The sequence below is a fragment of the Chenopodium quinoa genome, unplaced genomic scaffold (genome assembly GCF_001683475.1).
Source record: "Chenopodium quinoa cultivar QQ74 unplaced genomic scaffold, ASM168347v1, whole genome shotgun sequence".
Lineage (NCBI taxonomy): Eukaryota > Viridiplantae > Streptophyta > Magnoliopsida > Caryophyllales > Amaranthaceae > Chenopodium > Chenopodium quinoa.
In genome coordinates this window covers 1,040,996-1,051,246 of record NW_018743033.1, presented here as the reverse complement: position 1 = coordinate 1,051,246, position 10,251 = coordinate 1,040,996, and the positions used below count along the sequence as shown (strand labels likewise).

General features: G+C 33.1%; 1 protein-coding gene and 1 pseudogene across 1 annotated transcript; both read left to right on the top strand.

Annotated features, from left to right (window-relative positions):
• Nucleotides 1-696: 696 nt before the first annotated feature.
• LOC110730529 (GDSL esterase/lipase At5g45950-like) lies at nucleotides 697-5,708 on the top strand. The gene is made up of 5 exons (XM_021910329.1): nucleotides 697-1,254; nucleotides 2,879-3,009; nucleotides 3,932-4,165; nucleotides 4,402-4,651; nucleotides 5,205-5,708. The coding sequence occupies exons 1-5, from the start codon at nucleotides 918-920 to the stop codon at nucleotides 5,393-5,395; spliced, it is 1,143 nt and encodes a 380-aa protein (XP_021766021.1). The 5' UTR covers nucleotides 697-917; the 3' UTR covers nucleotides 5,396-5,708.
• Nucleotides 5,709-7,433: 1,725 nt separating this feature from the next.
• Nucleotides 7,434-9,478, top strand: LOC110730627 (annotated as a pseudogene).
• The last annotated feature ends 773 nt before the right edge of the window (nucleotides 9,479-10,251 follow it).

Below are 10,251 nucleotides of genomic sequence, written 5' to 3'. Positions count from 1 at the left end.
ACTTTGGTTTCGATTTTGTGAGATTTAATATTTGAACTTTCAAAACCTTGCAATTGCACGAGTGCATTTAGGCGCATAGGGCCTATGTATTTGACATGTACATAGGAGGACAATTTGGGGTTCGGTGGTACATTTTCTCTCTTGTCATGGTACAGTGGTACATTTTTGTGTACTATTATGCATGTATAATGTACCATTAAAGTATAAGTTGTCTAATAATACTTTTTGTTTACTATTATGCATGTAGTATATTTTCCACCAATACTTTTTCTCAGATTCCCATTACTTACAAAAATGCCATTCTATTTACATGTGAAACGCATAGGACCTATGCGCCAATATTTCTCCCAATTGAACATGTACTATACTAGTGATTTGATTATTTTTAACCATACCCAAAAAATTCATCTGGCATTCCACATGAGAAAGTTGCCCATCAAGTACTAACCAAATCTCCAAATATATCCAATATTATTGCCGGCTAATAATTATTGCATTCAATCTCGCTCTATAAATAACTAACTGTACAGTATAAATTCAGTAGATAAACCTAACTTTATATCTTCATAAATGTTTCACCAATACCATCTAAATTACATTCTGTCAAATAAATTCACTTAACTATGACTGCTTGTCCTTATTTGTATATAAAGAAATAAAATAATATACACAGTTCTAAAGGCTATGCATAAGAAGTTATAAGAGGAAAGAATTAATTTAATATACTCATTAATTACACTGATTTACGCGTGATTTTGTCATGCATTCCTAAACTAATACGGAGTAGCAAATAAGAAAATATATTTAATGCTTATTTATAACTCTAAGGCTAAATGTAGAATTACCCAAAAAAATTATTATTTTTTTGTTGAAACAATATTTTAATTAGCTTTTATTGCTACTAGCACTTGCTATATATGAGTATTACCTTGCTACGTACATTTCTCACTTTGTTATTCACACAAAGAGATCTAATCATGGGCTTAAAAACTTTTTGTTTAGGATCAATTTTGTTTTCCATGTTGTTTATGCCTACACTTTTGAATGCTCTTACAGTGTCGGACATTCGAGAGTTGAGAGCTAAACACCGGTTGTCGAGTTTGTTGGTGTTTGGAGACTCAAGTGTTGATCCCGGCAACAACAATCGCATCACAACCACGTCGAAGAGCAACTTTTTACCTTATGGGAAGGACTTCATGGGTGGTCACCCTACCGGAAGGTTTAGTAATGGGAAGCTTGCAAGTGACTACGTAGGTAAATATCATATTATTCCCTCCATCTCATTTTGTATTTTCGTTACGAGTACAAATATTGATATATCTGCTTCTTTTGGACTCAAATTAATCAACCCTATTATATTATGGAGTATATATAAAATCTTGTTAATAAACTTGTTTTAATGATTTTTTTAATATTTGCTTTTCATAAATTTTAATATGGCAATGCATAACGAAAATTGTTATTATTTTCATACGTAGCCTCAGTTATTGTGCATGTAAAAGAAAATGTAGTACACCGTAGCTGAAATTGGACGTAGAGTGATTATGATACTTTTATCATGCAATTTTGAATAATGCATAGTATAGTACTGTTATTTAATATTTATATAGCAAGTATTTATTTATTAATCTTTTGACATATTAATTTATTTTTTGTGCTGTGGTTAACAAGCTTACACTGTACTAGAGAAATCTAGTACAGTACATATTTAAAAGTTATAAATTTATTATCTTGGAAGCCCCTACTTCTATTTTTAGAATTAGTAAAATGGAAGCTTTCTACAAAGAGAAAGGGTTTGTAATTACTGGTATTTCATTCAGTTCGTATATATACAAGAAAAATGTCGTCATAAGTGGAATTTCTTTCATGGTTAAGACACTTGAAAAAACAAAAGGTATCGATTATAATAACATCGTAAATAACTTGCTTGGTCAAAGATGTAACTTGAGGTTACAAGTCAATAACTCCTATGATAAGACAGTGCTTGGAATGACAGTAAGTACATTGATATGTCATGTCTTATATATGATGAATGTATTGATTTTTCTTGTTCATGTTGTGTATAAACTTAATTATGAAAAAATGAACAAATGGCAACCTAAAACATATTTGTAAATGAAGGAACTAGGTGACTTGTTATGGACCCATTCCATTTTTCAATTTTTTGACAATATTAAAAACTAAAATAGAATAAATCAGATTTAACTAAGTAGGACTGGCGGCTTGTCCATTTGAATAGCCTAATTAAAGTTTATTAGTTTCTCATTTAAAAAGAAAGAAAGTAGGACCGACATGTTCTGTGGTCTACTTGTATTGTATTAGCAAGATAAGCCACACTATAATGAGAGGATAGGACGGGTTGCATTTAACATAAAATGGTCCGTCCAATTATAATAATAATAATAATAATAATAATAATAATAATAATAATAATAATAATAATAATAATAATTTTAACAACAATAATAATAATAATAATAATAATAATAATAATAATTTTAAAAGGTTATATATTTAATACTGTATATGTATACAAGCAAGTACAATTTTTGTAGTGAAGACGAGCATGTAAATAAAAAAAAATATGGAGCTAGTTTACATGCAATAGTAATTAATGATTATCTAGGATCGCTTACTCATCCATGGTTCCGATCAATAATAATCGTGATAGATGTCGGAGATTTAGCTAGCTTAATTATGAGCGCGTCTATAATGATTGAACAATGACCTCCTATTAAATATTAATTGAAATATATGATTCATATTTCTCAATTAAACACTTAGCTGTGTTATTCATTTTTTTTTTTGACATATCATCAGTAATTTAATGCAAATGACTCGTGTGTTACTCATTAATTTTGGTGTTTAACTTTAACAGCTGAAGCATTAGGTTATGCATATACAGTACCAGCGTTTTTAGACCCAAATATAACAAAACAGGATTTGCTACATGCTGTTAGTTTTGCTTCTGCTAGCTCTGGTTATGATGACCTCACTGCCAATCTCACTGTAAGCTCTCTTACGAACTAAGCTTTCAGTTGTACATTACCAACAACAATAAACAAGAAAATAATAAAACGACTGATTTTAGATCAAGTGAATTGTGAATTCTTTGTATCTAATTAAAAAACCACCATGATACATAGTGTGCGTACATATGCGTGTGCATGTACATGTGTGTGTGTGATTGAGAGACGTACTATACTGGATTAACATCTTTTAGTTAATTCATAAATGCACATTGTTTTTAATTAGATCATGATAGATGCGGTTAACATAATTGTTGATATCAATTAGTCTAGTTTCAATCAACAATAATATGTTTCGTACGAAATAAATACGTAGTATGTACTTTAATTACCATTCTAAAAAATCCAAACAATTTTACTGTAAGATGTAAGCAAACTATTACTCCGTACATCAATTGGTCCATTGGCTAGAACTTGTCTCTAGTAACCTCAACTACAACATATAGGGCTGGGGTAGGGAAATGCCTCCCCACCCCCTTTATTTAACTTCAAAGGGTCCTAGTACGCTAATGTTTTAATGTGAGACATGTGAGTCTATGGGATTAGTCGAGGACAAATTCAATTAAAACATTCATCTTCAATTAACAAGAATAACATTTTAATTCATTTTTGACGTTACAAAACAGTAAATCTCTGTTACTCACTGTGAGAAACGTTTTTGTTTCTCACAGTGGCAGTTTCGTAAATAAAATGTACCACCGTGACTAAAGTGGTACAATTTTATCATCCATTTCGTAAATAAAATGTACCACTTAATAAAATGTACCACCGTGACTAAAGTGGTACATTTTATTTACGAAACTGCCACTGTGAAAAACAAAAACGTTTCTCACAATGAGTAATGGGGGCGCCCTCGTTACAAAATATATGACATTATATTGTTTTTTCTGTTTCATGGACAGAATACCATATCATTGACTAGACAAGTAGAATACTTCAAGCATTATAAGATACACTTGGGACAGTTTGTAGGACACAAAAAGGCAGATGAAAGTATAAGAAAGGCTGCAATACTAATGAGCACGGGCACCAACGATTACCTACAAAATTACTTCTTGGAGCCTACTCGTCCCAAGCAATTCACCTTAGATAAGTACCAAGATTACTTGGTCTCTCGCATGCGTCATGCCATTGTGGTAAGTACAGTATACATATTCATTTCATTTCAAAATAATGATCACTTTCGTTTTCATAACAATTGACTTTAACATTCAATAATTGTCCATGAATATAGCCTTAGTTATTTAATTAAATTTTCGTATCTCAAGATCAGATACTGTCAGATATATAATTTCATGATTCCGACCTTGAAAGATGATATAATAATGCGCGTTGCCATTAACGTAATCTATTATATCGTCTTGAATTGTAGGAGATGCACAAGGTTGGAGCAAAAAGAATAGCCGTAGTTGGTGTGCCACCATTGGGTTGCATGCCCGCGGTGAAAACATTTGTAGGTGATGGAATACATTGCGTTGATAAAATTAACAAAGCAGTCTTATCTCTTAACTCTAAAATAGAGAAAGAATTGAAGACTATTGAAACTCAATTGAACATGAAAACGCTCTTTATTGATGCTTATAAAGTCGTTGACTCCGCAATTAACAACCCAAAGAAATATGGTAAGTCCAACTAAAGTTTAGAAGCTAGCTTAGCTTGTGTTGTACGATTTCCTTTTTAATTTGATAAAAATGTGCTATTCTCTCAAAAAATTATTCTCTCCGTCTCTAAGTTGTATATCACATGTCAATTAGGAATACTATAGTTGAAGAAAAAATAACCATGAGTATTAATCATCGAAATATGTGCATGTTGATTCACATGAAAAAGAAAAAAAAAAAAAAGTGTAGGATTGTATGTATACTTGTCTCAATGTATGTGTAGATTCAAACAATTACTGTTTTATGAGTTTAATTTAATTATGTATACTTTATTTTTTTTTAAAATACATGACAAATGTATGCAATAAAAATTGTATTAAAAACCAAACATGAACTTAAAAAAAAAAAAAAGAAACGATAGTACATTGTTACCTAACACAAACACACACAATACTCATATTCTTGGACGAGCAAATTAAAATTAGATATGATTCACTAGACCAAGTTAAGCTTAATTAGTATGAGAGATAAAATTAAATTATTAACTTTAAATAATACATATATGTTTTGACAGGTTTTAGTGAGACAACAAAAGGATGTTGTGGGACAGGAACATTTGAGGTAGGTGATGCATGCAAAGGCTCAGAAACATGCAAAAATCCAGATAAATATGTATTTTGGGATGCTGTTCATCCTTCTCAAATGCTGTACAAAATCCTTGCTGAAGTGACCTTGAAGTCTATCCCATCCACTTTCTTTTTCTAATGTAAATACAATTACTGAAATGTCAAAGAAACCTATGTAAGGCTTTGAGTTAGCTTTCATTTGTGTTTTGAACATCAGAAGATTTTTCTAAGAACATCTCTTCTGTTCTGTCTACTAAATATTTGTTTTTTTCCAAAAAATCATCTGTCTTGTTTCATGATGATGCGGCGTGTATACTACTTCCTACGTCGTCTCCTTTCGTTTGTTCCATAAACTATTGCTGTTACATCTTTAATTGATTAATAGTTGTGTGGAGTTAATGTAATAAGAGAAAAATTAATGAAATCAGGACATCAGTGTATGTAGTGAAAAATGTTAAAGAGTATAATGGTGAATCTTTATATTCATTTAAGTATGGAGTAAATTTAGAGAAACAAACCAAACAGATAAGGGATCACATTAGAAGAACATGTCTACGTAGCATTAGAAAGTGCATGGTAAAAAATTAATTCATGTCTATCATCATCTAGCTACAAGTAGACTTGGCAATCCTGACCCAAAACCCGAAGTGATCCGACCCGAGTTGATCCGACCCAAAGTGACCCGATTTCTGAAGTGAATAGAGTGTGAAATGGTGAATTACTTATTTTGGGGCTTTTTTTTTTTTTTTTCCCTAAGTAATAGGTACTCATGATTTTTTTTTTATTTTCTTAACGATTTTGCTTTATTTTTCCAACTAGTGAATTTATTTTGGAGACCCGACCCGAATTGACCCGAAAATTGGTTCTAAAAATTGACCCGACCCGAAAATTGGTCCTATAAATTGACCTGACCCAAACTGACCCAACCCAAAATGACTTGACCCGAACTGACCTGAGCCGAACTTAACCCGAGGTGTTGACCCGAATTGACCTGACCCAACCCAACCCGAATATTTGGTGACTCGAAATTGACTTGACCCGAATTGACCAGACCTGAACGACCCGTTTGCCAAGTTTAGCTACAAGCCTACAAGTTAAGGCAGAGGTGATCAACTACGTCTCAGCCCGCTAGCCCGCTTTCAAAATAGGGTGGGTTTGGACAAGTCAAAACACACTTTTTTAGTTAAAAACCTGAAGTTGGCTCAAAAAAGCTTGAAAAAGTCGCTGTGGCTCAACAAGCCTGCCACTTTTTACGGGTTTGAGCATAATATTTGATGTTAATGCTTGAGCCGATCCAAATTTTTAATCATCTCTACTACAAGGTGACAAGCTACTAATTTGTACTTCTTTCCTCAAAATTAGTTAGAATTCATCATCCACAAATTTGTATTTTTAACGGAGTATAACTGTTCTGATGAGTTATATATGAAGTACCTAAAAAATGTCTGATATAACACTATTGATTCGAGAAGTAGATCCGACCCTTGACATGTACTACAGTACTTATAATTGATAAATTAGGGAGGGGCAGATAGAGCACTAGTCTTGGTCAGGTTCAAGACCATTTGTCATCCTTACTAAGAGGTGTCTAGGGTTCAATTATTCCCGATTCTCATAAAGTAAACTGCAACTGGGTTGCGAGTAAAGAGAATCCCATTCATCTTTTTTCTCTATTGATCAAGATGAACAAGACAATAACTCAATAATTAAAAAAATAAAATTTAGAATAGGTCATTTGACTTTAGAAAACGAGAATACCATTTTTCTCTAAATTCTACACAATTTTTTTTTGAATGCATGAGTTATTTTTGTTATATAAAATATCTCAATTTTAAATTATTTTTAATGATTAAACATTTTCTACTCACATTTTATGTCAAATCGTTGCAACTAGTTTAAAACGGAAAAAAAAGTAATATTAATTATTGATTTCACTATCATGTACTTCGTACATATACTACTTCATATATGTTTCTATCATTCGTCAAAATTTCTTTTTTCGCACAGAGTACTTAGCATCCTTAAACTATATTCGTTTGTCGAAGTCTCATTTTTTTTGTTCTTGACAAATTCATTATCTAAGTAATATATTACGGGTACTACATCCTTAAAACAATTCTAAAATCATATACTACATTAATATTGTGAGGATATTCTGTTATTCATAACTCAAATTCTTTCTCAATTTGCTTTATTTAACTTTGCTTTCTGAGTTCCAAGAACTTTTTTCATTTACCCAAAGAATGGCTACATCTTTCCTTTGCTCCCTGCCATCGTTTCGAGATATTTCTATATGTTTTCCCTTAACCCTTTCCCTTCTCTCCCTTTCGCTTGTTCAGATTGCTAATTCGATTTCGTTCAATTATTCTCGCTTTTATCAAAACACATCAAACATAGATATCCAGGGCGAGGCTGTATATTCCCTAGGGAACATAGAGATGAACATACATACACAAGGTCTAATTAAGTATGGTGAGAAGGTACGACTTTGGGATAAAAGTTTACAAGAAATGTCCGATTTTTCTACTTATTTCACCTTCGTTGTTACTTGGGGGCAAAATAAATCTAAGTATGGCCATGGATTCACATTTTCCATTTCTCCGGTCGGTTTCAAATCCCCCCCCCCCCCCAAACTCTGCCGGTGCCTATCTTGGCCTCTTCAACTCTACAACATATAATTCATCAACTAATCAAATGATTGTAGTTGAGTTTGACTCGTATGGAAATGTATATGAGCCTGATTATATGTTGGTATCTATGTCAATTCCATTATTTTATCTGTACATAAACCATGGAGTGCTAGTGAGCATAGTGGACAGTCTGCTGATGTTTGGGTCATTTATAACGCGACTGCTGAGATTTTGAGTGTGTTTTGGTCTTATAAGAATGATACGAATTTTGGAAAACTCAAGTATGTCTTTACCAATTAATCTTATGAAAATCATACCTGAATGGGTCAACATTGGTTTTTCTGCTTTGACTGGTGTAAGCAAGGAGCTACACACACTCGAATCATGGGAATTTTATTCTAGTTTGATATCAAATGATGATAGTAATGATCTTCCTAAGAAAGAAAAATTTAAGAAGGGCATAATGATAATTGTATTTTTAGGTGCTTTTGTTGTTATTTTGGGAGGAATTATTGAGTTCTTTATGTATCGAAGGAGGAAGCAGATGAAATTACAAAAAGATGAGGATACCTCATTCGATGATGAATTTGAGAGAGGAACTGGACCAAGAAGATTTTCTTATTTTGAGCTTGAATCAGCCACTCATAATTTCTCAAGTAAACGAAAGCTAGGAGGAGGAGGATTTGGAGATGTTTATGAGGGCTATCTTGTAGACTTGGATATGCCAATCGCGGTGAAAGAAATATCCAGTGGATCAAGACAGGGGAAAAATGAGTATGTTGCTGAGGTTAAGATTATTAGTAGGCTAAGGCATCGAAATATTGTACAACTTTTGGGTTGGTGTCATGAAGAGAGTAATTTGTTACTTGTTTATGAGTTTATGCCAAATTGTAGCTTGGATTCTCACTTATTTGGTAAGAAGACACCCTTATCTAGGCCTTTTAGATACAAAATAGCTCAAGGGTTAGCTTCAGGGTTGTTTTATTTACACGAGGGGTGGGAGCAATGTGTGGTGCATCATGACATAAAATCGAGCAATATAATGCTAGATTCTAATATTAATGTCAAGCTAGGGGATTTTGGTCTAGCAACGGTAATGGAACATGGACGTGCTGCCCAGACAATAACTCTGGCTGGCACTTTAGGGTACATGGCCCCAGAATACATAAGTACCCGAAAGGCTAGTAAAGACGGATGTATGCAGTTTTGGTGTCGTTGCTTTAGAGATTGCTACCGGAAGGCAGTTAAAGGATCCAATTGGTGAAGGAACAAATATGAAGGGATTAATACAATGGGTGTGGGATCTCTATGGCAATGATGGGTTGCTTTCGGCCACTGATCAAAGGCTACGAATGGAATTCGATGCTAAACAATTCGAGTGTTTGGTGCTCGTTGGCTTATGGTGTGTTCATCCTGATTACAATTATAGGCCGTCTATAAAACAAGCTATTCAAGTGCTCAATTTTGAGGCTGCTTTGCCTAGTCTTCCACCCACGATGCCTATTCTGACCTTTCACGTGCCGGTACAGCAGCCATCAGACGGCTATAGTGGCCTTTCAATGCTTACTACAAGCCTTGAAATTGGTTGTTAGATATGTAATTTGCACCGCAATCATATATGTTCATTTCTTGGAGTAACGTCACACGGCGTAGTGTTTTGAAAATCTGAAATTTTTTGCAATATTTTATGGAAATTGGCTGTTTTATACAAGTGCATAAGAAGTTACATTTTGTGTGAAAATTAATTGTGCCGTATACTTCTTTGTGTTTGAGTCATGTGATTGGAATAATTTGACTGCTTATGTTGATGCAACTTATCACCTTTATCTGATTAATGTAATTCGTCTTAAGCATCTAAGTAGAGCAGAGCTTTAGAAATCGCTTGGTAAAATTGATTCATGTTTTACTTTGACTTCTTAAATTTTTATGGACTGACTGATTTGTTTTTAATCATTTAGTTTTTGCCTATAATCGGTTGATAATTTAGAGTAGTTGTTTAAACCATAGGCTTAACTATGTAGCAGCATGCGATTGGATGTGAGAGTGAGGGATAATTCAAGTGGTTAGAGCTTCCTCCCGATTTCAGGAGATCCTGAAATTGATTCTCATCACCCGCCATTGTAGCTCTCTAAACACCAAAAAAAAAAAAAAAAAAAAAAAGTGATAGGATGTAGTTTTTTTTTTTTTTAGAAGAAGAAAATGGATTTCATTGATGAAAGATAGTCAAATGACACTTACAAATAATTCCTAGGAAAATTAGAATTCCAACACAAGTACAAATCATCTTAGAACTAGATACATCGCAAATTCGATCAACGATTGCCTTAATAAAAAACTTTATCCGAAGCAATACAATCTGTGAGTT

Coding starts and splice junctions, on each gene's coding strand:
- LOC110730529 (XM_021910329.1), top strand. CDS start 918: ATGAGTATTACCTTGCTACGTACATTTCTCACTTTGTTATTCACACAA. Junction 3,010..3,931: donor ACCTCACTGCCAATCTCACT/GTAAGCTCTCTT, acceptor TTTCATGGACAG/AATACCATATCATTGACTAG. Junction 4,166..4,401: donor GCATGCGTCATGCCATTGTG/GTAAGTACAGTA, acceptor CTTGAATTGTAG/GAGATGCACAAGGTTGGAGC.